General features: G+C 43.4%; 2 protein-coding genes across 11 annotated transcripts in view; both read right to left on the reverse strand.

Annotated features, from left to right (window-relative positions):
- The window catches only part of LOC116712074 (NACHT, LRR and PYD domains-containing protein 3-like), a 1065068-nt gene that overhangs the window by 845733 nt on the left and 191729 nt on the right, over positions 1–27606 (reverse strand). The gene's annotated exons all lie outside the window — the stretch shown is intronic.
- fars2 (phenylalanyl-tRNA synthetase 2, mitochondrial) overlaps positions 10373–27606 on the reverse strand; it is a 66240-nt gene continuing 49006 nt past the window's right edge. For all 4 annotated transcript variants that reach the window (XM_032552028.1, XM_032552026.1, XM_032552027.1 and 1 more), the window contains one exon: positions 10373–11025. In XM_032552028.1, the coding sequence (XP_032407919.1) occupies positions 10887–11025 (139 nt within the window). In that variant the 3' untranslated portion in view covers positions 10373–10886. The remainder of the gene's footprint in view (positions 11026–27606) is intronic.

Here is a 27606-nt window from a genome sequence, read left to right on the forward strand (position 1 = left end):
AAGCAGAAAAAAAGAGAAAAATATGAGTTAGAATGAAAACAGGAAAAATAAAACCCATTTAAATAAACTAATAAAAACTAATAAACACAGAGAGAAAAATTATGATCATAAAACAAAAACTAAAAACCACTAAAGGACAAAATATCCCTAAAATATTCAGAAGACAATAAACAGAAAAACTGCAGACAACATGAGTGACCCTGACCTTTAACCTCTGACCCAACAGACCATCAGAAACCAGAAAAACCAACAAACTGAAACCAGAGACAAAAATAAAAATATCATTAAAAATAACAGAACGTGAAACACGAGATAATAATAATAATAATAATAATAATAATAATAATAATAATAATAATAATATTAACAATAATAATAATAAAAATAAAGGAAACAACAGAGAATCTTAAAGACCTGATTTATTAAAATGTTAACTTTAATAAATCATTTAAATAAATTAACATTTATTAAAATATTAATTACCAAAATAAAAGTCAATAAATACAGAAAAATAGTAAAACTGGGAGAAAACAAAACAAAATCATATTAAAAAAAAACAACTGACAACAAAAACCTGAAGAAAACCAACAGAACAGATGGAAGAACACGATACCAGTTCTCCCAGTTCTCCCAGTTCTCCCAGTTCCCCCAGTTCTCCCAGTCAATAAAACTGTACGTTTGGATCAAGTCGTTGTCTGATTGACACAAATATTATGGTCACGTCTGTAAACAACCAGAATCATTTCAGGATCTTCATCTCACTGAAGACCAGGATGAACCAGAACTCTTCAGGAACCAGATCCGTTTCCTTCCGCTGCTCAGAAATGATCAGAGTTTCTGCAGCAGAACCGAGTAGAACTGGGTCATTACGGCCGGGTCTCAGAGGGTTCTGCAGCCCGGCATGTGGCGCTCTATTGATAGCTCTGCAGAGAGCAGAAATAAACTGGCAAACAAACACAGGCGGCGGCGGCGGCGGCCAGCTGGCAGCCGGAGGAGGAACGTTCCTCGAAAGCAAACCGCGGCTCCGGATCCGGATCTGGATCCCCAGTGACTCGGTCCGGGGGATCCGGATCACAGAGAGACAAACTACAGAAACAAGTTGGTTCCAGTTCTGTTTTTTCCTGTCACTGAAACGTTTCTCTGATTTCCAGTCATATTTTTTTCTTGTGAAAAATTAGGTGGAGTTACCTTTTAGCTATTAGCCATTAGCCGAAGTCGAAGCTTCAATCAGAAGCCAACTTTATGCTAGCTGTCTGGTTGCAGCTAACATGACGCTTAGCATGACAACCACTTAGCTAGATAAAGTTTCCATCAAAGGAGAAAAAACGAGTCACAGGTGAGCAGCCTGGGCATGCTAGTTGTTAGCATATCCAAGGCTAACATTAGCCTATTTAATGCTAATGCTAGCATATCTGTGCTAATGGCCAGCAGAGGAAAAAGGCAATCTGATGGGTCACCAACTTAGCCATGCTAGTCAGCTGTCTCTCCAAAGCTAACGCTAGCTAGTCTTCTTCTCATTTGCCTGGTCAGACTGGTTTCATCGGGTTCACTGGTCAGACTGGTTTCATCTGACCAGTGAACCCAGTTAAATCACTGAAACTAGTCAGACTGGTTTCACTGGTTTCACTGGTTGAACCTCCTCAAACCAATCAGTCAGAATCACCCAGGAGAAAAAACCACATTAATGAGCCGTCAGAGACGCTGAGGGCGGAGCTGGAGGTCGTGACAACACACACACACACCCCCACACACACTGACACACACACACACACACACAGTGATAACACACTCTCTCTCTCTCTCTCTCTCTCTCTCTGTGACAGGACGCCCGCTCTGGGAGTTTACTAATGAGTTTATTACATTCAGCCCTCAGACAATAAATGAAGCGATCCATCACTGGGGAACATCTGTGGAGCCAACGCCTTAATCAGGCAGCAGCTTCATCAGCAGGCTGACATGACGAAGAGGAGGAGGAGGACGAGGAGGAGGAGAAGGAGGATAAAGAAGAGGAGGAGCGTTTAAGAGGAAGGAAACATCTGGAAGGTTTCGTTTCCACCAGGACCCGATGAAGAGGAGGAGGAGGGAGGAGGAAGATTAGAGGAATCTCCTCCTGATGGAGGCAGATGATGAAGAGGAGGAGATGGCATCTGCTGCTCTTCATCCCTCAGGAGGAGGAAGAGGAGGAGGCGATGAAGATGTCATCTTCATCTCAGTTTTACAGCTAAATAAAACTAAGCAGCTCCATCGACCCGATCCAAGTTCTGGACGGATTCAGCAGAACTTCCTTAGCAGGCCAGAGGTCAGAGGTCAGAGGTCAGAGGTCGCTCCGCTGGAGCCTGGAGAAAAGCTACAGTAAAAACAAACCCTGATGATCTGAAAACAGTTAGCGCCCCCTGCTGGTAACGGCTGGAATGTTAGCCACGCCCACCTGTGATGTCACAGAGTCCTGGCCACGCCCCCTTCAGCAGGCTGAGGAACGGCGGTTTGGTTCGTTCCACTTCCTGTTTCAGAACCAGAACCAGCTGAAGGAGATAAACCACAGGAAACGCTGCTCTGCTGATTCTACATCACTTCCTGTTCCGTCGTCATCAGAAACGCCAAAAACGTTTACAGACGGGCGGTTTGTTTACGGTTTGTTTACAGACGGACGGTTTGTTTACGGTTTGTTTACAGACGGACGGTTTGTTTACAGACGGGCGGTTTGTTTACGGTTTGTTTACAGACGGACGGTTTGTTTACGGTTTGTTTACAGACGGACGGTTTGTTTACGGTTTGTTTACAGACGGACGGTTTGTTTACAGACGGGCGGTTTGTTTACGGTTTGTTTACAGACGGGCGGTTTGTTTACGGTTTGTTTACAGACGGACGGTTTGTTTACGGTTTGTTTACAGACGGACGGTTTGTTTACAGACGGGCGGTTTGTTTACGGTTTGTTTACAGACGGACGGTTTGTTTACAGACGGGCGGTTTGTTTACAGACGGACGGTTTGTTTACAGACGGGCGGTTTGTTTACGGTTTGTTTACAGACGGACGGTTTTATCCGGTCCAGAACGTTTGGAAACAACTTTTCAAGTTTCTCCACTGATTCTCAATTAGATCCAGGTCTGGACTTTGACTAGGCCATGATCTACGTTCTCCAGCTGTTTGTTTTGACGGTTTTCCTGATGGAAGGTGAAAGTTCACCTCCATCCATGACCTCATCATCTCACACAGCATGATGCTGCCACCACCATGTTTCATGTGATTCGGTTTTAAATTAAATTTGATCTTTTCGACTTTTTCGCTTGGAGCAAACTGAAACGTTTTCATGTTGGAACAGGTTTTTATTTCAGGGTGTCAGAGTAAAAGGAGCAGATTGGACAACAAACTTTCCATGTCATTTAAAAAAAAATTTAAAAATCAAATTTTCCTTAAATTGCATTAAACTTCCCTGAAGTTTCAGGTTTACAGCAGAAATCCTCCACAGCTTCCTGAGTTCTGCTGTAACTGAGCCAGCTGTCCTCATTTGTCCCACACGCCTTGAACGCATCGTCGTTTCCACTCGCTGTAATGAGCGCAGGGAACTCGGTTCCCTCGCCGTTCCCACGGCGACGCATTCCTGAGGTGTTTCCCGGCGCCTCCAGGCGGGTATTTTTAGACGCAGCCGGCTGTTCGGCCCGGTTCGGCCCGATTTAGCTTCTGAGACGGCGGCTTGACACGTCCAATCTGCCGCCCAACTCAGACCCAGTACTCCCAGTCTGTCTGCCTGTGGAGGCTGTGGAACGACAGCAGGTAGACGGCCGAGCAGAGGGAGGGAGACAGGGGGGTAACCCAGTTCAGTCGCCATGGCAACCACTCCTCATCCTCAGTCTCAACAGCAGGGCGATGTGAGGAGACGATATTCCCAGATTTCCCAGCTTCTGTTTTCCAAGGAAGGAGGCGATGGATGGATGAAGCAGTCGGAGATTCAGATTTCTACGGAGCAACATTAGGGCCAAAATTAGGACCACTGAGCACCCAGCGGGGGCTACGTCCTTATAGCAGGAGGCTACATCCTTCCTGTAGCTATTGGAGAGACTAGCCCAGGGGAGCCCAACGTGGGTCCTGGAGGGCCGGCATCCTGCAGCTTTAGTCTCTCTGGTGGTTCCAACACTACGGAGAGAAAACTGTGACAAACTTTCAGCAGGTCAAAGTTTCATATATATTCCTTTATTTAACCAGGTAAACCCCGTTCAGATCTAGATCTCATTTTCAAGAGGGACCTGAGCAAAAATTTGCAATACATAGCAACCTGGTTACAAGATAGAAACAATTAATACATATGCACAAGTATAAAACAATAAAAACAATTTAAAAACAATGACATTGTTTCATAGAATCTTGTTGCCTATCTTTAAGAACGGCTCAAAATAAGTCCAGTGAAATCATTTCCAACATCTTAAGTTCAGACTGCAGCTGATTCCAGGCTGTGGGGCAAAACACTGAATGCCTGTTTCACTGTTTCAGTTCAAAACGTGGAACATGCAGAAAGTTCTTCTTAGGTCTCTAAAGATCCATCATTGGATCCAGGTGAGTTAAACCAGAGACTAAAACATGCAGGATGCCGGACCTCCAGCATTAGCCTTAGATTGGTTAGCATTAGCATTGCATAGGCGAGCATTAGGCTAGCCGTTAGCATGTCTCGGCTAGTCACCTGTGACTTTTTCCTTTAAAAGAAATTTCATCATGAAAAATGGCGACTCTGTCATTAATCAGATCAGTAACTTTAACCTCCTGAGGAAACGAAGGAGCCACCGCCGGGCACTAACTAAGACTAGTTAGGACCAAAACTAGTCTTAGTTTTGGCACTAATATCGCGCCGTAGACCAGTGGTTTTGACCTGGAGCATGAAAACTGTTGCTCATCAACAATCAGTTCAGTGATGCAGTTAAAGGTTTGATTCATAAAAACCTCCAGTGAGGAAAAAGAGAGAATATAGAAAGAATAGAGAGAATAAAGAGGTGAAGATAGAAACTTCTCTTTCTTCTCCTTTATAAAATGATTCCTGGCTGAAGCATCACGACGTTTCAACAATCTTCAGTCTCTGATTTCTCTCATGATGTCATTGTAGCGAAGGGAGGGGGGAGGGGGGGTAACAGATGGGTGTAGTTACCCCCCCCCCCCCCCCCCCCCCCCCCCCCCCGCCCCGTCCCCCCCTCCTCCTGACACTCTGAGGCAGACGCTGGAACATGTTGAGAGTGTGTGCATGAATGCATTCAGAGGATTTGCAAAGATCAAGTCAGAACCTCCACACACACACACACACACACACCCCCACACACACACACACACACACACACACCCACACACACATACACACACACAGAGTCACAGTGGTGCCTCATCCTCATCGTGACTGAAAGTGCGGCCGATTCATTCCTCAGTGAGCAACACGAGAGAAACGATGAGAAACCAAAACTCAGCTGGTCGCTTTTCATCCGAAGGTCGAGTCTGTCCGTCCGTCCGTCCGTCCGTCCGTCCGTCCGCCCGCCCGCCCGTCTGTCCGTCTGTCCGTCCGCCCGCCCGTCCGCCCGTCCGTCCGCCTCGTCCTCATTTGTTTGGGAAAATCAAACCAAACATGTTTCTGATTCTGATCCAGGAACTGGTCAGCATCATCAGAGCTGGAGGAAGGAGGAGGAAAGGTCAGAGGTCACCATGGGGATGCTGGAAGTTCCAAGCACTTTATTCAGTAACGAGGAATTTAACGTTTTAATATTTCCAGTCAGATTAACGTTACTCGTCCAGGTCATTGTTCTAATATTTTAACACAATGAGTCTCTTTCTCTGTAAATCTGACGCCAATCAGCAACTGAAACCAGACGAAGCTGCTAAACTAACAAAAACTAACAGCTTCAAAAACTAACAGCTTCAAAATCTCTACTTTTAAAGAAACATTTCGATTCGCAGCAAACAAACACAAACTTACAGAAAATCATCCTGAACCGTCCAGATTCAGGAAATCGGACCTGAACTCAGAACAGAATAAATCCCAACATGGCCGACAGGAAGTCAGCAGAGGAGAAACATGGCGGAGAATTGAAATTCAGGAATAATCTCTGCTGGATCAATGAATCAGTTCCTGAACCTCCAAACATTCAGACTGACGATATTCTGATGCGTCCATCAGCTGTTAGCTAGCGATGCTAATCAAACAGCTTCTTTCCCACAGCTGTCAGGCTTTTGAACGCCTCCTGACATAAAACATAAACTATAAGGACTGTACTCCCCTATCCTCTCATACAACAATAACACATGGACTATCCTCACACACACACACACACACACATCACGGACTGTTTTCTTCACACACACATACAACCTGTAAATTTTATCTGCCATTATTTATCTATAATCCATTCCCTAACATTCTTGTATAATCTGTATAATCTGTGCATATAGCTCCCATATTTATATTTATACACAATATCTATATCTCTTGCTATAACCCCTTATAGTCCATACATACATAGTCTTGTACATCTGTAAATAAATATTATATCTCGTAGAGCACTTCTGGATAGATGCAAACTACATCTCGTTGCTTGTACTTGTGACAGTGCAATGACAATAAAGTTGAATTCTATTCTATTCTATTTTATTCTTTTTACGCAACTTCAGAAATTCACACCTGATCAACAGGCGGCCATGTTTTCTCTCTATTGCATCACCTTGAAGTGGCTTCGTCGTCCATCGCTGCTGTTAGCGGATGTAGCTTGTGCTTCAGATTTATGCGTACTAGAAACACACAAATAGAAATGTTCTGGCGGGAACTTTAGTATGTAAAAAAAATAAAATAATAATAATGAAAAGTTTCTGTCACCGGAACAATAAAGTCATTTTCTGTTTCTGTTCTCATTTCAGTCTGTTGACGTCCTGCAGGTCATCGTTTGACCAGGAAGTCTGAAAACAACAAAACATTTTCCTCCAACATCAGCTGATGTTTTCTGACTGTTTAACAGGAACCAGAACCAGAACCAGAATAACCTCCGCTAGCGGCCGGATGTCTGAAGCCGAGGCGATCCGGTTTCAGGGTGAATCTGTGAAGTTCTGCTCTGAATGTGGGACTTTTTGCACCGATACTTTTCCTGGGCGTCAGAATACTAAAACAGGCTCAGTGATTAAATATTGAAGAGAATCTGCAGAGTCCAAACTGTAAGCTTGGCCTCAAACTGTCAGAGCCGAGCTTTAACTCCACCAGAGGGACGAGCGCAGCCAACCAGCGGCGACAGGCGGCAGCGGCTGATTGGCAGAGTGGCGTTTGTCTGTTCACCCTCCGTGTGTGTGTGTGTTTGTGTGTGTGTGTGTGAGTTTGTGTGTGTGCCAGCCTAAGCCAGTGTAGCGGCTCAGCTCAGTGACAGTGTGCTGACTGGTTGTTATGCTGTGTGTGTGAATGAATGTAGTTTCTTCTAATGACTTCCATTCAAACCCGTGTGTGTGTGTGTGTGTGTGTGTGTGTAGGTGTGTGCGTGTGTGTGTGTGTGTGTGTGTTTTCGGTGAGGACAATCTGGACTCGGTGAAACGGATCAGGACAAACATCCGACGGAGAGCAGGAACAATGAAACGTTTATAGACTAAAACTCCATGATGCTAACCGCTAAATAAATTAACTGAAAATTTTACTAAAGGTTAAAGGTCATCCTTCAGTTCAGTCATGAGGAAAATTATTCCCAGGAGGAAAACATCACAGACATCTAGAAATCTCCATCTCTAACCTTAACCCTAACCCAGCCAGATAAAGGTTAAAGGTCATGACTCTGAACCAGTATGGCTGCTGGGAAAGGTTGAAGGGAAACAAGATGGCGGTTTGTTTGGCAGTGGGAGGTAAAGGTCTTGCAGGTCGGATCATTGGTTCTGTTTGTTGCATTGAGGAGATTCAGTCAATCAGGAACATGAAAATATTCTAAAAGGTTTTTATTTTCAGAGATGAAATTATTTTGATTAATTAGTTACACAGATTGTAACGTGTTCAAAGTTTTAACGCAATAAATCGCTTTTCTTTTGCACACAAGAGTTTCCACGGAACCTTTATGGTCACGTGTTTCCGGTGTGCTGGTAAACGTGACGCACAGGCTACATCTGCTAACAGCAACAACAACAACAGCAACAACAATCACAGCAACAACAACAGCAACATCAACAATAGTAACAGCAACAACAACAACAGCAACAACAGCAACAACAACAATAGTAACAACAGCAGCAGCAACAGCAGCAACAGCAGCAACATCAACAATAGTAACAGCAGCAGCAACAACAACAACAACAACCACAGTAACAACAATCACAGCAACAACAACAATCACAGCAACAACAACAGCAACAACAGCAACAACAGCAGCAACAGCAACATCAACAACTACAGCAACATCAACAACAACAGCAACAACAACAACAACAGCAACATCAACAACAACAGCAACATCAACAACAACAGCAACAGAGCGTCTTTTGTTCCTTCGGGTTTTAATTTCTGATTGTAAATGATCGGAACAGACTGTCGTCGTGTTCCAGTTGTGCTAAAAGCAGTTAGCCTATCAGTGAAGCTATGCTAACCTACAATAGCATCTCAATGCTAACATGTAGCAGCTAATGCTAATGTCAGAGTTCACAGTCCTGAAGAAGCTCCATGAGAGAAACTCTGGAAAGTTGAACAGATAGAAAAACTTTTAATCAGATTAAATTATTCAAAGCAGGAGAAACGGCTTTTATTTTGTTGATAAATATTCAATTATTGCATTTCAAATGAAACAGGAAATCTTCTGTTCTGACAGGTTTGTTTCCGTCGACCCCGCGACCTCCTGCAGGTTCTCCTCATTACGCAGCCCGACACCAACCTCTCCTGTTCCCTTTAAAAATGATCCAAGATGATTTCTGTGAGCTTGAGACGGATTTTCACAGAGCTGTCAAAGTAAGACGCCTCATTATTGTTGGTTTCGCCGGAGCAGCTGTGCTGTCAGGAACGGTTTTATTGTTACTTTAATTTATTTAGAAAGTAAAGAAACTCATCATGGCTGCATCTCGGTTCAGACAGAGTCAGAAACATCCTGGATGTTTAATGAGCTTCAGAACAAAAACTGATTTATTTCTGACTAAATTCTAGAAAACATCACAAATTCTGTCAAAGCTTTTATATAAATAAACTCAGTAAGAACATCAGAAATAAACAAATTCAGTCAAGAAAAACAGGGAAACCTTAAAAACTATAAATTTAAGAGGAAACAAAAAACGACCAATCAGAAGCTGAAGCCATCAGATCCGTTTGGGTCAAAGGTTCTGCTTCAGTCTGACGAGTTGAGGGCCGGACTTGGACTCACCTGGCTGTGGCTGTTTTCCCTCCTGATGGTCCGGTCGACCCGGTTCTACTGGAACCAGAACTCCATCATCTGCTCCACCTCCAGCTGCTGTGGTTCTGACCCAAACCAACCTGTTCCCCTCCTGGCCTGTGGGGGCGCTGCACCAAGAACCACTGAAGGAAACGACACAAAAACCTCTGAAGACTCTGAGAGCAACTTCCTTCTTCACCAGATGGAAACAAGATGGAGGCGTCAGATTTTTCTCTTTAGTCTTTGGCTGAAGACCAGGAGCCATTTCTGCTGCTAGCGCTAGGCTAACACGTTAGCTTTGGTTTATTTTACCCAGAATGCCCTGTGCTGTAGTCCACTTCCTGCTTTTGCAGCGGTCTCTGGTCCGTTTGGCGTTCACATTCAAACTGAACCAGAGTTCACTTCCACCGAACCCAGAGGTCAGAGGTCGATTAGCGTACACACCTCAGCAACTGGACCAGACTTTGACTAGACAGACAGACTGGTTGAAGCGCACCGGACCGGTTGAAGCGGACCGGACCGGTTGAAGCGGACCGGACCTGAGCCGGTGGGAATGAACTGTTATAAAGAACAGAAGCTGATATGAGTTCATGTTGATCGGTTCAGATCATCTGATTGAGATTCAGTTTCAAACAATTTGGAAATATTGATTTAACATCTGCAGCATCCAGTTGGTTTAGAAACCTGATCAGTAATAATCAGAGAAAATGATGTTACTGATCAGGACTTTATGTCTTTTAGATCATTAAAGTTTCCTCAGCAACTTTGTAGTTTTTATCATCAGCTAAACGTGAAACAGGTGGAAACATTTCTACCTGTCATAAAACCCTAAATTATACACAGATAATAACAGAAGCACCTGAATTACCTGATGTCCTTCTCCTGACTGATACCTTTGTTTAACAGGGTCCTTCTGATCCGTGGTTACCTGGACAGGTAAGTGGCTGGAAAGTCCAGCAGGTTTGAACCTGAAACTGAATCTAGAGTTAAACTAACAGAGAATTGAAGAATTAAACATTTATGCAACAGATTAGTGCAAACGTTTTTTTTATTAACTTTTCCTCTTTAGTCAACATTCAAAACATAATTTCCAAAAACATTTCAGAAAAATTTCTTCCTGTTTCCAAACAGGAACCTTCCAAAAAGGTTCAAGTCAAATTAATTTTACACAGCAGGTTTTTAAACTAGATGAGTTTTTATGAGTAATTTAACATTAAATGATTTCAGAAACAGGAAGTCATCAGGGTCCAGGAGCCTGGCGCTGCAGCAGCCTGGCGCTGCAGCAGCCTGGCGCTGCAGCAGCCTGGCGCTGCAGCAGCTGGCGCTGCAGCAGCCTGGCGCTGCAGCAGCTGGTGCTCGACGCACAGACCATGTTTATGGAAACTGAAGGCGCCGTCAGATTCACACGTTAAGGCTGAAGAGGAGCAGAGGGAGGATGACGAAGTGCTGCAGCAGCCTGTGAACCGCCTGCAGCAGCAGCTGCAGCAGAGTGACTCTCCCCGCGGCGCTCAGGCTCTGTGTGTGTAGATCTACGCCGCTCAGAGTCAGAACCGGCCCTGGACGCCCAGCTCCGTCTCCGCCGTCCGCTCGATTTGCTGGTGGACCCGCCGGACCTCCTGCTGGGTCAAAGTTCGCTCCGTGTGGCGGTAGACGATGCGGTAGCAGTGACTCCGCCGGCCCGTCCTGAAACACACACAAACAATCGGATCGTTAGCTTCTACAAAATTAATCTACAGATTCAGCTCAAAGGTTCATAGTGTAAAGGTCAAAGGTGAAGCATCATAATGAGGTCAGTTCAACTCGTCACCATCTAATGTTTAACTTTCATTCGATGTCATCATGTCTGTTTTAAATAAAGTTCTCCATGTTCTGCTGCTGCTGTTTTACTTTTCAATAACATTTTTGTGGTTTTATTATTTTTCTCCATTAAATAACCAGATGACTCTCTGGTGATGAAATGTAAATGTTAGAAGGTCAGGAAATAAAAACCCAAATTATTCAGTGAGGAAGTTTCACGTTCCATCAAATGAAGATGAAGATGTTTCACTCTTCCTCACATTAGAACCTTTTTCTGGTCCTGAATGAATGATTCCTTTAATGATTCAGGTCACTGAGGTCACAAAAAGAATCATTCAAGTCAGACTGAAATGTTCAGCTGAACCCAAATGGTTCAGATGAAGGTGGAGCCGTTTGACCTCAGTGACTCCAGGATCCAAACTGAGCCGTTAAACCCAGCAGCACTGTGAGGCACGGTGGTGGCAGGGTCATGCTGAGGGCCTGCAGGAAGCGGATGGGATGGTTTCGTCCTCAAACAGGAAGTGGAAGCTGTTTCCGTCTCACAGGGGAAATATAACGTCAACATCAGGTTTGGCTGCGACGCCGTTAAATTATTAAAGTCAGAAATCAGAATATCTGAACAGCTTCCAGTCAGCCAGGTGAGTTACAAAGGTCAACAGGTGAAGAGAAAATCTGAAACTACTTCCTGTTGAAACCAGGAAGCCCCGTCATGCACTTCCTGTTTATTCCGTTCTGTCCTTCCTCCTCTATTCCAGCTCTTCATCATCTTGCTTTTCTCTCTCTCCACCTCCACTGACAAAATAACTAACAGCACATTAAACTACAACATCTCTCTCTCTCCATTCATTCTCTATGTCGCTCGCCCTCGCTCAGCGGCTCATGAATAATTGAACATCACTACATTTGGTGGAAATGTCAGAGAGACACTAATGCATTTACACACACACACACACACACACACACACACACACACACACACACACAGAGTGAATGGTATTTTATGAGATAGAGTATTATTGTTTAATAATTGATGTCTCCATCATCCAGCCCATATAGCTGGAGGGGGATCGATACGGGGACACCTGTACACACACACACACACACACACACACACAGCAGGGTAAATGTGCAATAATGAAGCACATGTTACATTATTCATATTTATTATTGAGCCTCAAATTTCAGATTTTTCCCAGGAATCAAAAATCTTCAAATCAAAATGATTTTCTCTTCATTTTCTGGCTTGAGGAAAAAACTCTGAACTGTTTGGCTTCAACATTATTATTATTATTAGATTTATTAAATTTAAAAATAAAAACTGTCACACAGAAAGCTGAGGAAGAAACAGGGAAACTGACCTGCTGAGTAAAACGGATAATAAAGGAAAGAAAAAGTAAAAATCATCACGACTCTTCATCTGTTACTGAAGAACAAAATCTCACCGATTTATTGGTTTATTTTTATAAAGTTTGATTATAATCTCACTGATTTATCGGTTTATTTTTATAAAGTCTGATTATAATCTCACTGATTTATTGGTTTATTTTTATAAAGTCTGATTATAATCTCACTGATTTATCGGTTTATTTTTATAAAGTCTGATTATAATCCCACTAAAATAGAAAACAGTTTGAAAACCAGAAGCTAATTTCAGACTTTTCCAAACTTTTCAAGGCTGCCTGGAAACCCAACAGATGGAAACCAAACCAGGCTTCTGATTTAAAGAAAAATAATCCATCCGCTCTGGAGGAGCTGCAGAGATCTGCTGCTCAGGTGGGATGAAAAATAAAACAGGAAGTGTTAAAGTTGGAATGAAACGGTGAAGCAGCTGAACGTTTGGGTCAGAGCAGAACCACTGGACAGGTGTTGGCTGCATCATGCTGAGGGTCCGGCTCCGATGGATTCATTTTTCTCCTGACTCAGTGAATTACCCAGAAGTCTTTGCTAAACGGCGTCTCTGTGTGAGACATGCGGAGCGGTTCAGGGTGTGATTACTCTTCCAGATTTCTGTTGGTTCTGCAGAACTCGGGTTCATGGGTCCCGGCGTTCAAACGCGCCGCGCTGCTGTGAAGCCAATCAAAGAGCCGCTGTGGGCGGAGAGACGGAGGAATGATTAAAACCGAATGATCTAAGAGCCGTAATGAAACGGGCTGAACCGCCTGCGTGCGACTCGGAGATATTTCTGAACACGAGCAGTCGGCAGGCCGAGGTGAGGCAGGAAATAACTCGTCAGGAAGTTCAACTTTAATTGCTGCTGCAGGTTTTTCCTTTAGTTGCTCTGGTGAAAACAGACTCCATTTCTCCTGAGCTAGCCGGCAGCAGAGCGGCCATCATGGTTCTGGTTTGGTTAGCAGGTCCAACAGGAAGCGGATCAAACTGAGAGGAGAAACTGAAACAAACAGCCGGAGCTTCGCTGGCAGATTCATCAACTGATGACGTATGAAGGGAAGGTCGTGATGTCAGACTTTCCTCTCTGTCCCGCCTCCATCACTTCTGTCCAATCAGAGCAACGATTGTTAACTTTGTTTACAAATTAAAGTCCGCTTCCAAAAAACACAGTGTGAAATAAAACCAACGAAGAAGAGACTGAGGAAACTTCCTTCTTCACCAGATGGAAACAAGATGGAGGCGTCAGATTTTAGTGTTGGAGGATTTCTCTTTAGTCTTTGGCTGAAGACCAGGAGCCGTTTCTGCTGCTAGCGCTAGGCTAGCACGTTAGCTTTGGTTGGATTTTCCCAGAATGCCCTGCGCTGTAGTCCACTTCCTGCTTTTGGAGCGCTCTCTGGTCTGCTTGGCGTTCACGTTCAAACTGAATCAGAGTTCACTTAAACCGAACCCAGACTGAGGTTTGGAGGACCAGAGGTCAGAGGTCGATTAGCATTCACACCTCACCAACTGAACTGGACTTTGTCTAGTCCACTGGACTGGAGTTGAACTAAATGAACAAAGCGGGAATGAAGACCTGGATGAGTTTCCTCCAGAAGGTGATCAGAGGAAATCCTGGTTTTCTCAGAACAAATTGGATCAGTCAGTCTGAGGAACTTGGACTCTTCCCACATGGTGAACTGAAGCTAACGCTACTAGCCTGGAAACATCCTGAGATCCAGGAGGAGAAGCTGCTGAGGCTGATGAGGACAGAAGGACAGATGGACAGAAGGACAGATGTCAGAGTTTCTGCAGTAACAACCGGAGCAGAGAGCCTGAAGCTCTTCCAGTTCATCTCTAGACGATCCGTCTCTTCGCTGAAGTTTCTCTCATTAATATCAGCAACAGTTAGAGGAGAGAAGTTGCTGCAAGGTCAGAGGAAACTCAGCCGGAGGCAACAAGGAGCAACAACAACCAGCAACCGGCTGGAGACGGAGAGGAATCATTATCAAACTGGAATCAGATCGATCAGAGAATCGATTGATCGGTTTATTATGAAGGAATCCTAAACATTTTAAACCAGATGTGATTCAGATCAGAGCGTTTCTTCACATGAACTCCTCTTCCTCTCCTCTTCCTCTTCCTCCCTGATCCACAAGTTGCCAGCAGTCGATATTTTTCCTCTTGTCTCCATTTTTACCCTGACAGACGCTGAACAAGCAGCTCAACCTAATTCCTCCTTCAAAGTCTCTGCTCTTCCCTCCATCCATCCTTCGTTCCTCCTGGGCCACAAAACACCAAATCAATTAGCATTCAGCCAGACAGCTGCGCTTCAACCTGCGCTGCTCTGACCTTAAGCTCCCACTTAGATCCTCCCTGGTTGGGACGGACAGACAGACGGACAGACGGACAGACGGACGGACGGACAGACGGACGGACGGACAGACGGACGGACGGACAGACGGACGGACGGACAGACGGAGGGAGACAGGAAGGCAGGAAGGCGCCTTGTGAACCGCAGAGCGTTAAAATGATCCATGAAGAAATATTTCTATGAATATTCACAGCTCTATAAACCGTCCAGTCCTCCACATCACCGGCAGAGCAGAAATAAACCGGCCGGCGTTCAGCTTCTAGAGATTCAATATCTATAGAATCAGCATCTAGAGATTCAATATCTATAGAATCAGCATCTAGAGATTCAATATCTATAGAATCAGCATCTAGAGATTCAATATCTATAGAATCAATATCTATAGAATCAGCATCTATAGAATCAGTATCTATAGATTCAATATCTATAGAATCAATATCTATAGAATCAGCATCTATAGAATCAGCATCTATAGATTCAATATCTATAGAATCAATATCTATAGAATCAGTATCTATAGAATCAGCATCTATAGAATCAGCATCTATAGATTCAATATCTATAGAATCAATATCTATAGAATCAGCATCTATAGAATCAGTATCTATAGAATCAGTATCTATAGAATCAATATCTATAGAATCAGTATCTATAGAATCAGCATCTATAGAATCAGTATCTATAGAATCAGTATCTATAGAATCAGCATCTATAGAATCAGTATCTATAGAATCAGCATCTATAGAATCAATATCTATAGAATCAGCATCTATAGAATCAGTATCTATAGATTCAATATCTATAGAATCAATATCTATAGAATCAGCATCTATAGAATCAGTATCTATAGATTCAATATCTATAGAATCAATATCTATAGAATCAGCATCTATAGAATCAGTATCTATAGAATCAGTATCTATAGAATCAATATCTATAGAATCAATATCTATAGAATCAGTATCTATAGAATCAGCATCTATAGAATCAGTATCTATAGAATCAGTATCTATAGAATCAGTATCTATAGAATCAGTATCTATAGAATCAATATCTATAGAATCAGTATCTATAGAATCAGCATCTATAGAATCAATATCTATAGAATCAGCATCTATAGAATCAGTATCTATAGATTCAATATCTATAGAATCAATATCTATAGAATCAGTATCTATAGAATCAATATCTATAGAATCAATATCTATAGAATCAATATCTATAGAATCAGTATCTATAGAATCAGCATCTATAGAATCAATATCTATAGAATCAGCATCTATAGAATCAGTATCTATAGAATCAGTATCTATAGAATCAATATCTATAGAATCAATATCTATAGAATCAGTATCTATAGAATCAGCATCTATAGAATCAGTATCTATAGAATCAGTATCTATAGAATCAATATCTATAGAATCAGCATCTATAGAATCAGTATCTATAGAATCAGTATCTATAGAATCAGTATCTAGAGATTCAATATCTATAGAATCAGTATCTATAGATCCACCAAACAACAGCAGGATTTTTTATTAGACACGATATGAAATAAAACCAGAAGAAAACTGAAAAACTGATCAGTTTTTACGTTAAACATTTTTCTGTCTGCATTAAATACAATAAATAAAAAACTAGAAAATTTCGGAAGAAATTTAGCCGGGGCCTGCCAAGGCGCGCCCGTGGGGTTCGGGCCCGGCGTCGTCACGCCACAAATCGGCGTCGACGCCAAAGAACGCCGCAACGTGACCAGTGGCACGCGGAGAACCGCAAGAACGTTAAGCGAGGCGGACGTGCACCATTCGGTACGATTTAAAATGTTGTCAAGGCTTTTATTTTGGAAGTTTCAGTATGCTTCATTTCAAAGGGCCAAACTAATCCCATGCGTAATAGTCCTTGGGTTAAAATAGTTATATAATGCTGAAAACAGCAATTACATGATGTAAAAATATTCAAGGCTTTTATTTTGAAATTATTATTATGCTCCATTTCAAAGTTCCAAACTAATCCCATGTGTAACAGTGCTTTGGATGAAAAAGTCATATACGGCCAAAAAGAGCAATTACATGATGTAAAAATATTCAAGGCTTTTATTTTGAAATTTTCAGTATGCTTCATTTCAGAGGGCCAAACTATTCCATTGTGTAACAGTGCTTTGGATAAAAAAGTCACATAAAGCCAAAAACCGCAATTACATGATGTAAAAATATTCAAGGCTTTTATTTTGAAATTATTATTATGCTCCATTTTAAAGTTCCGAACGAATCCCATGTGTAACAGTGCTTTGGATGAAAAAGTCATACAAAGCCAAAAAGAGCAATGACCTGATGTAAAAATATTCAAGGCTTTTATTTTGAAATTATTATTATGCTTAATTTTAAAGTTCCGAACTAATCACATGTGTAACAGTGCTTTGGATGAAAAAGTCATACAAAGCCAAAAACAGCAATTGCATGATGTAAAAATATTCAAGGCTTTTATTTTGAAATTATTATTATGCTCCATTTTAAAGTTCCGAACTAATACCACGTGTAACATTGCTTTGGATGAAAAAGTCACATAAAGCCAAAAACAGCAATTACCTGATGTAACAACATTCAAGGCTTTTATTTTGAAATTATTATTATGCTCCATTTTAAAGTTCCGAACTAATCCCATGTGTAACATTGCTTTGGATGAAAAAGTCATATACGGCCAAAAAGAGCAATTACATGATGTAAAAATATTCAAGGCTTTTATTTTGAAATTATTATTATGCTCCATTTTAAAGTTCCAAAGTAATCCCATGTGTAACAGTGCTTTGGATGGAAAAGTCAAATAAAGCCAAAAAGAGCAATTACGTCATGTAAAAATATTCAGGGCTTTTATTTTGAAATTTTCAATATGCTTAATTTTAAAGTTCCAAACTAATCCCATGTGTAACAGTTACTGAGTTAAATCAGTTATATACAGCCCATAGCAGCAGGTAGTTCTAAAGGCCAGTTCTCAGTCCTGATCTGTTTCAACTGAGGATAGATAGAACTACAGCGATGCGTATTTGTAGTCCAAACCAGCAGCCAATAGCCTCTTGAGTTCCGTTGCTATGGCAAATAATGGTCTCAGCAGGTGTGAGCTCTGAGCTCTCAAACACACAATTGTGTGTTTGAGCAAACACGTTTTACTGACAAAAAAGCATTGGAAACAAATCCTTCTTGTTCGGGAACCGTAATACATATTCGAAAAGCGTTTTAAGTGTATGACAGTTCAATGTGTCTTCTGCGATAGTCCCGAGATTCATATCTGTACCTCACTCAGAGCATTTACAGTGATGAGAGAAAGAAATGTTGTGCCCAGATCTGAACCTAGATGGGCTGTCACTCTAATTTGAGCAAAAATGAGAAACTTTGGGTCGCTTAGAGGCAAATTGTGGACAAACCGTAACTGGTATCGACGAGCCGTCTTCACTTTCGAAGAGATCACAGACGTATCTACAAAATGAAATTTGAATGGCATTTCTAGGTGAATTTGTGACGACACAGCAAATCCTTAAAAATAGGGTATTTCTAGGATTTTTCCCATTGACTTATAATGGGGTTTTTTTCGTAGTTTTTTGCGAATTATGTCGCCACGTTAAGCCCAAATCCCACCAAAAGTAATAGCTGGAATGGCGTGAATTTTCTGCACGTTTTGATACCTCATTTGTAGGTGTGCACCCAGCAGTATGAGCCGCATTAACGGTTACGGAAGAAAAATAAAGAATAAAGAAACACTTTCTCCGACAATAGTAATAGGTTCCTGCCATTGCTTTGCATGGCAGGCCCCAATAATTCTTCACCTGCAGAAGTTACTGAATATTAATAACTAGTTTCTGTTTCTTTCAGCTGCACAACGAGAAACTTTACTTTCCCAATAAACAATAATCTATAGAGTCATGAAGAAGTTTATTATTCTGGAAAAATAATAAAGTTATTTTTATGTCTCAGTAATTTTTTAAATCCTAATTTTGTTGCCATTAAACTCTAAATGTTGTTAATAATTAGTTTTATTTAAACAGTTTAATTTGAATAAAACTGACCTGCTGAGCAGCGATTTGTTATTATTCAGATTTTAATTTAAATATTATTAATATTAAAAACATTATTGATTTCTTGTTCCTGTTTATGTTTAATACATAAACATGTTTATTAACAGGAAGCAGAACTAAAACAGAAAACCTTTAATTATTGTTTTAAAATAAAATGAGTAAAATCAATAGTACTGCTCTACTAGCTGGTTAACTAACTGGTTTATTGGTGAACTGACTGGATGACTAGTTGTTTGTTTACTGGTAGATTAAATATCCTGACTGGTTTGTAAGTGACTGACCGTTCTGCTGGTCAGCTGACTGAGTGAGTGACTGGTTAGTTGGTTGGTTAGTCTGCTGGTTAGCCGACTGACTGGTGGTTGATAAACGGTTTGCTGACTGGTTAGTTGGTTTACAGGGCGACTGATGAGTTCTGGTTGTGGGTAAACATGAAGGAGTAACTAGTTAATGAGTTGATGAGTTTAGTTGGTTAGTTGACGTGGCGCCGTGTTTCCCACTTGTTCCAGATGTTTCCAGGGTTCGGTTCATGTCCGGATGTGTCGTCACGGCGACATGAAGTCGTGGAAACGCGGCTCTGCGGTTCCAGCACTGTGATGTTTTCTTTACGCCGCCGCGGCCCTGATGCTGAGGCTCATCATGGCCGCCGCCTCAGATCGCCGCCGCGGCGTTTCCCTGAGCGTCGGCCGCAGAAGAACATCTGATGTTTTTCACACCTCTGAAGCAGAGCGCTGCGGTCGCCTGGAACAGGTTGACTGGGTTTTCCCCGGACCGTTTCCAAGCTGCAGGAGAGTTTCTGACGCCATCTGCTGCAGAAACCCGACAACCTTTCACCAGAACCACCAAACAGGAAACCAGAGACTCTGTGGTTTCATCTCTGCTTTAAATATTCTGAATCTGATCAACAACATCAATAAAGGTTTGATCAGACCGTGACCTCTGACCTCCAGGTGAGGGAGGAAAGGAACTAGTTCATGCTGAAGGCCGTCGCCATGGTTACGTCTGATTTGGATCCAGTTTTATTTATTTTTCCGTCTTTCCTGTCAGATGAAACTTTACCCAGCGCTGACCTCACCGAGGTCGTCATGGCAACGCAAAGACTCACAGGAACACCAGAAGAACACTGGGCCCGGTCCGGTCCAGAACCGGTTCCCCTTCAGAACCTGAACTCCACCAGGGATCATTTCATGCTCCAGAACCCGACCAGCTGGAAGATCCAGACGATCCCTGAAGCTGATCCACCTGGTTACCGACTGGTTGGTAACCTGCTGACTGTTACTGGACTGACTGGTTGGTTACTGGGTGACTAACAGTCACCCAGTAACCAACCAGTCAGCCACATCAGCCATGAACAGTCTGTTAGTTAACTGGTTTGCTGACTGACTAGTTGGTCTCCATGTTTTGGTCTCCAAAGATGGAGACGGATAAAACGGTAGGAAGGTGTAAATGTGTTCAGTTAAACCAGTTCAACCAGTTCAACCAGTTAAATAGGTTCAACTGGTCCAGTTAAACTGGACTGAACTCTAACGGTGGTAAAGAGCCCACAGGTCCAGTAGAGTCGGTTCTCCACCTTCCTCTGAATTATTAACGGTTCTGTGGGAACCCAGTCTGCCACAGGAGGCCGGCGGTTCTGATCCGATCTCCTGGTGGTTCAGGATCCATCAGGCTGAGCGACCCGACGAAGAGCAGCAGAGACCACAGCTCCTCTTCCTCCTCTTCCTCTCGTCGTCTCGTCTTTCGTCATCGTGGCGTTGCAGGCGAACCCGACCCGCCCGGAGCGCCGCCATGACGGCACCGGGACCGGCCACTTTATTAGGCACAGCGAGGAAATCGGCCAATCAGACGCCAGCAACTAGACGGAGGTCAAAGGTCAAACTGACTGAAGTGACGCTGAACGTAGCCAAGCCACTGGTACCAGATGGTTGGTCTGAACCACCAGAACTGGACCAGAACCAGTTGAAGAACGGCTCCCAGTCCGATCAGTCCTGATTCCTGCTGAAACGTTGAGCTGATCGGATCAGAACCTTCTGGAAACAGAACCAAACGGAAACCAAACAGAACCAAACGGAACCAAACGGAACCAAACCGAAACCAAACGGAACCAAACGGAACCAAACGGAACCAAAACGGAACCAAACGGAACCAAAACGGAACCAAAACGGAACCAAAACGGAACCAAACGGAAACAAAACAGAACCAAACGGAACCAAAACGGAACCAAAACGGAACCAAACGGAACCAAATGGAACCAAACGGAACCAAAACGGAACCAAACCAGAACCAAACCGAAACCAAACAGAACCAAACGGAAACAAAACGGAACCAAACGGAACCAAAACGGAACCAAACGGAAACAAAACGGAACCAAACGGAGCCAAAACGGAACCAAACTGAACCAAAACGGAACCAAACCGGAACCAAACAGAACCAAACAGAACCCAAACGGAACCAAACGGAACCAAACGGAACCAAAACGGAACCAAACGGAACCAAAACGGAACCAAAACGGAACCAAAACGGAACCAAAACGGAACCAAACGGAAACAAAACAGAACCAAACGGAACCAAAACGGAACCAAAACGGAACCAAACAGAACCAAATGGAACCAAACGGAACCAAAACGGAACCAAACCAGAACCAAACCGAAACCAAACAGAACCAAACGGAAACAAAACGGAACCAAACGGAACCAAAACGGAACCAAACGGAAACAAAACAGAACCAAACGGAGCCAAAACGGAACCAAACTGAACCAAAACGGAACCAAACCGGAACCAAACAGAACCAAACAGAACCAAACGGAAACCAAACGGAACCAAACAGCACCAAACGGAACCAAGCAGAACCAAACCGAAACCAAACGGAACCAAAGGGAACCAAACGGAACCAAACCGAAACCAAACGGAACCAAACGGAAACAAAACAGAACCAAACGGAACCAAACGGAACCAAACAGAGCCAAAACGGAACCAAACGGAAACAAAACAGAACCAAACAGAACCAAACGAAACCAAACAGAACCAAAACGGAACCAAACGGAAACAAAACAGAACCAAACGGAAACAAAACAGAACCAAACGGAACCAAACGGAACCAAAACAGAACCAAACGGAACCAAACGGAACCAAAACGGAACCAAACAGAACCAAAACGGAACCAAACGGAAACAAAACAGAACCAAACGGAAACAAAACAGAACCAAACGGAACCAAACAGTAACCAAACGGAACCAAACAGAACCAAACGGAACCAAACGGAGGTGTCGGGTCTCTGCGGTTGGTTTCAGAATTTCTCTTCAGGTTTTGGCTAAAAACCAAAACCAGGTGAATCAAAGTTAAAACTGAAGTATTGATCCACCAAACTGATATCAAACCGGTTTGAATCAATATCATTGATACTTTGGATCAAACCAGTTTCTGGTTCTAACTGGGAGAATCCAGCAGAACAGTTCCAGCTGGTTACTGGTTTAACTGGGTTGTTCTGGTTTCTGTGGGTCGATCAGAACCGACTGAGGTCCAATTGGTTCTGATTGGTTCTGGTGTTTTAACGTTTCATGTTCTGATGGAACGGCTGTTAACTGATAGATGCAGCGTGTGTGTGACTGTGTGTGTGTGGGTGTGTGTGTGTGTGTCGGGGTGTGTGTGTGACTGTGTGTGTGTGTCGTCGTGTGTGTGTGTGTGTGACTGTGTGTGTGTCGTTGTGTGTGTGTCGGGGTGTGTGTCGTGGTGTGTGTGTCGGGGTGTGTGTGTCGTGGTGTGTGTGTGTCGCCTACTGTCCATCTGCTGGAGCTCCAGACGTGACGAGTCTCATGACTCAGTCCTCTTCCTCCTCCTCCTCCTCATCAGAACCAACAGCTGACCTGAATCACCAGCAAGCTTCATCTGCTGCTGACCCAACAGAACCAACAGAACCAACAGAACCGGCTCCAGGCGGGTCAGAACCGTTGGTCACTCTGACCACATCAGCTGGAAATAACAGCTATTACCCAGAATCCCCGGCCGGCTAATGCGAAGCCACTTAATCTGCGCGGCGTCTGATTGGCTGACGGAGGCCGGCTCTCTCTCTGTGATGGCGGTGAATAATTCAGAGGGGCGGCCGGCATTTCCTCTCTGCTAATTGCTCGTTAAGTGCTCCGTTTGACCTTTAGCCGCCGCAGAAGAAGAAGAAACCGTTTATGATTTTGTCGAGTAAAACAATAAGTTCTAGTTTTTTATCCTGTGAATTTATTTAAGTAACGTTTGAATAACCTGCAGCAGATCCGTGTTTCTTTATTCTGCTTTTTCTTCTTCCTCGTCTTTAAACAGGAAACCAGCAGAGATTTCCAGGTGAGCAGCAGCAGCAGCGGTGAAGTTTTACCAGCTTCCTGAGCAGCAGCGACGGTTTCAGTGGCTCCTGACAGGTTTGGTCTCCAGCAGCGTTAAAATTTAAACAGCAGCACATGAAGCTGAAGGCGAGAGGCAGAAACAAGCAGCTCTGGCCTTAAAGCCCCGTTTACCACAGCAGCTGCCGCTTCACGTCTCACACCAAACGCCTCCATCCATTATTCACTGCTCCATTATCCACACACACACACACACACACACACACACACACACCGCAGAGAAAAATCACCATGTGTGATGTGAACACACATTCACATCACACACTCCACAACTCATAACGAGCTTGTTACTGATCATTTAAACGTTCTGGACTCACCGGGCCAGAACTTATGTTAGTTAGGCTTCATGGTTACAGCAAGACCAGAACCGGTTCTGACTCAGAACTGGGTCTGACCTAGAAGTGATGAAATCAACTGTACAGAAAGTAGGATAGCTACAGAAGACATTGTGCTACATTAGCTAAAGCATAAAAACACATTAGCATAAATTTGCTCATTATGTTAAAAGGATCATTTTCTGTATTTTCCATCTTAAGGCAAAACTATGTTTTGTACTGAATGCACTGTAAAAATGAATGTAGTAAGTAGAACCAAGCCTGTCAATCAAAACACAATATACCACAGGCAGTATATATATATATATATATATATATATATATGTGTGTGTGTGTGTGTGTGAGTGTCCAGCATATGCATGGTCAGCAGTGCTGCTGGCTGGACCAGCTAACAAACTGTTTAGTTGTATCAGATGAAAATGACAGGAATCTGGAGCGGTCCAGTACCAGTCCAGAACCAGGCCAGTACCAGTTCAGAACCAGGCCAGTACCAGTCTGGTCCAGTTCTGGAAAAGTCGCCTGGCTCTTCCATTCAGATATTTTCTCTGCGGTTTTTCTCTCTGCCCATCATCTCTCCACCACTTCATTCCCACTTAAAGCTTCTCGTGTGCGTGCGTGTGTGTGTGTGTGTGGGGGTGTGTGTGTGTGGGTGTGTGTGTGTGTGTGTGTGTGTGTGTGTGTGTGTGGGTCGATAGCGGCTGTAAGACAAACAGGAAGTCTCCTGAGTGTGTGTGTTCATTAATCGTATTAGGATGGAGTGAGAGCAGGAAGCCGGCGTCATTAGGAGGATGAGGAGGTTCATGTTTCTCCTCTTCCTCACAGCGGAGAGCCTCTGTGGACGTTTAGAGCGCTGTGAGGACACACACAGCGTCCTGGTGTGTGTGTGTGTGTGTGAGAGTGTGTGTGAGCCCTGATGGCTCATGATACAGTTCAGGTTGTGTGTCTGTAAGCTGAGCTCCGGCGTTGTGACGACCGACAGGTGGAGGAAAGAGAAGCTGCTTCTCCTCTTCCTGTGGTTTCACAGAAATAAATGAAAATATTCATATAAACAAACGGTGACATGAAAACACTGAGGAGCAAAGTGCTGCAGCGGCCTAGTCAAACTCCACTGTTCCTCCTCTGAAGATCATGATTTAAGGAGGAAACTTAACTTACAGAATAAATGAGAAGTCCTCACATGTGAGGGAAATCAGCCGGTGTGTGTGCAGCATAGCAGAGATGAATCTTCATGGATTAAAGAAACAAACAGCAGCATCATCAATCCACGGCGCCATCTGGGTTCTGGACGGGTCCCATCAGTCATCAGAACCATTTGTTTTCATCCAATCAGCCGCCTCTGAATCACCAGCAACCAATCAGCTTCCTGATAGCCGCTCTGCTGCGGCATCAATAACCTGCAGCGCTGATTAAACACCGGCGCCGTTCTGCTCCATCATGAAGACCCACAAGTTACTGATCAGAACCAGAACCTTCTGAGACCTGACAGCAGCGCATCGACAACATCATGAACCACTCCTAAACTAAAACGTTAGCTGTGCTAACAATAAAGTACTAATCATAAACGTTAGTTTACCAAACAACAAAGCGCTAGACGAACTCAGTATTCAGTGGAGGCTAATGCTAAAGCGCTAATCATAGATATTAGTTCAGCTAAAGCTAAATAACAAAATAGTGTTTAGTGGAGGCTAACACTAAAATGCTAATCAGAAACATTAGTCTCAAGGATGCTAAATCGCTACACTATCACAGTATTTAGTGGAGGCTAACATTACGGTGCTAATTGTAAACATGAGTTCAGCTAAAATGCTACACCAACACAGGATATAACTGAAGCTAATGCTAAAAGCTAATAGTTCCATTAACATGGAACACCAAGGACAGGATTTAATGCAAGCTAACGCTAAAGCACTAATCATATACACTGTGTTATTACTAAAGTGTAATAACACAGGATTTACCAGAAGCTAATACTAGATGCTAATCATTAAGATTAGCTCTGCTAACGATAAACCGCTACACCAACACAGTGTTTAATCTCAGCTAATCATAAACATTAGCTTAGCTAAAGTGCAACACCTACAGAGGAATCAGCAAAAGCTAATGCTAATGTGCTAATGCATCCATCGATGTTTTATTGTTGTAAACTGGGAGTATACTGGAGTTACTGGGAATGTAGAACAGATACTGGGAGCCGATTTCTAGGAGTCAGAGGGAATAAACAGGAAGTTTTCTGCTGTTTAACCTTTGACCCTGAATGAAGATGTGCTGCAGTGGCTGAGGGGAAATGGCTGCTTCCCAGATAAATGAGCTCATTTTCTCCAGCGTCTGAAGATGGAAACGGACCAGAACCGTTTCAGAACAATAAACAGGAAGCGGACCTCCTTACAGCCCGGCGCGGAGCGGAGCGTCTGCTGCCCTCGGGGGGGATGCGGGTTGCCAGATTGGTGGACGGCGGCTCTAATAGAGTCCAGTTTATTGCTGTCTCTCTCCATCAGACTCACAGCTCTGCTGCTCTCCCTCTGGCTAACCGCTAACGCAGCTTCTGCCGGCTTGTTCTGGACGGATTTACGTCCAGAACATCCCAGAAAACCTGAGCTTTCTGCTCTGAACTGAAACCAGGCGGTAAACCTCCACCTCTCTCCGGTTAATGTTTGACCTTTGACCCGGCTGATGAGCAGAAAGAGCTCTGCAGAGAACGCTGAGCGTCTGGAGAGCCGCCGTCATTTCTGCTGCGATGCTGAAAACAGCAACAAACTCTGGAGAAACCAGAACCAGAACCTGAACATTAACCAGAACCAGAACATTAACCTGAACCAGAACCAGAACCAGAACCTGAACCCGAATGGCTTCATCACTGTTTGCTGTTTCAGGGTTTTATCATTTCAGAGATTTACAGCAAACTGTTTAACTTCTGTAGTGGTAAATGTTGCAGAACCGTCCAGAACATTTACCCAGAATCCCTCGTGATCAGCGCCATGAGACGGGTCGACCCAGACCTCATTGATCAAATATGAGCAGAACTTTAATTAGAGCAAACAGAACCGGCGCCGTGGCCCAGAAGGCTGTAAGAGTCGAGTTCTGGTAGGAAAACATTTCTGTTCTGATTTAACCGGGTTCTGGTTCTGGTTCAGGAGATTCTCTGGATTAAATGAGAACATAAAATCTGGTAGTTCAAACATTCACGCCGTCTCTGTCAGTAACCTGAGCAAGATGGCCGACCAGCAGACCCAACCGACCGACTGAATCTGAAATGTCCCTGAAGCCGCTGACTCAGCGACAGAAGGTTCAACGTCTGCGTGGCGACGAAGCTGGCAGCCGACGGCGACACGACGCCACGAGGAGGAGGAGGAGGAGGAGGAAGAGTACGGCTCCTCCTCCTCCAGGAAACACCTGAATGTTTGTAGTAACTTGTATAAAAAATATCTTTGTTAAAACTGGGCTATGCACAAAACCATTAATACACAAAACAAACAACTTGCTTCGGAAGGAGTGTAATGACAGGTTTCATCCTGCAGGAGGCGATATACTGTGTTACTGATTAATACGTTATGTATTTGAAACATGGCGGGTATCAACATGGTTGAAGTTAGCGCTTTAGCATTAGCTCTGAAACAAAGTGAATAAAGTTTATCAAAGGGAAAAACTTGTTGATGTCTGAAGGTCTTTATTTCATTTCCTCTTCAGTCGGTATCGATGAGTTTCTGGTCGAGTCCAATCAGATCGCCTTCGCTTCCCTCCAATCGGATCAGATTTGTAGGGATCAGCTTTGATTTGCAGCTCAATCAGATGTTTATGGAGTCAGAGAGAACATCAGGCAGCGAGGGAATCCATCTGACAGCTTCTGTTTCCGGCGGCTGGAGAGGCTTCGGATCAATTTGCAGCCATTATGGATATTATTGTTCAAACTCCTCCAGAGTTCAGACTCCATTTGTGAAGTCAGACATCAGG

This window comes from Xiphophorus hellerii, chromosome 21 (genome assembly GCF_003331165.1).
Source record: "Xiphophorus hellerii strain 12219 chromosome 21, Xiphophorus_hellerii-4.1, whole genome shotgun sequence".
Classification (NCBI taxonomy): domain Eukaryota; kingdom Metazoa; phylum Chordata; class Actinopteri; order Cyprinodontiformes; family Poeciliidae; genus Xiphophorus; species Xiphophorus hellerii.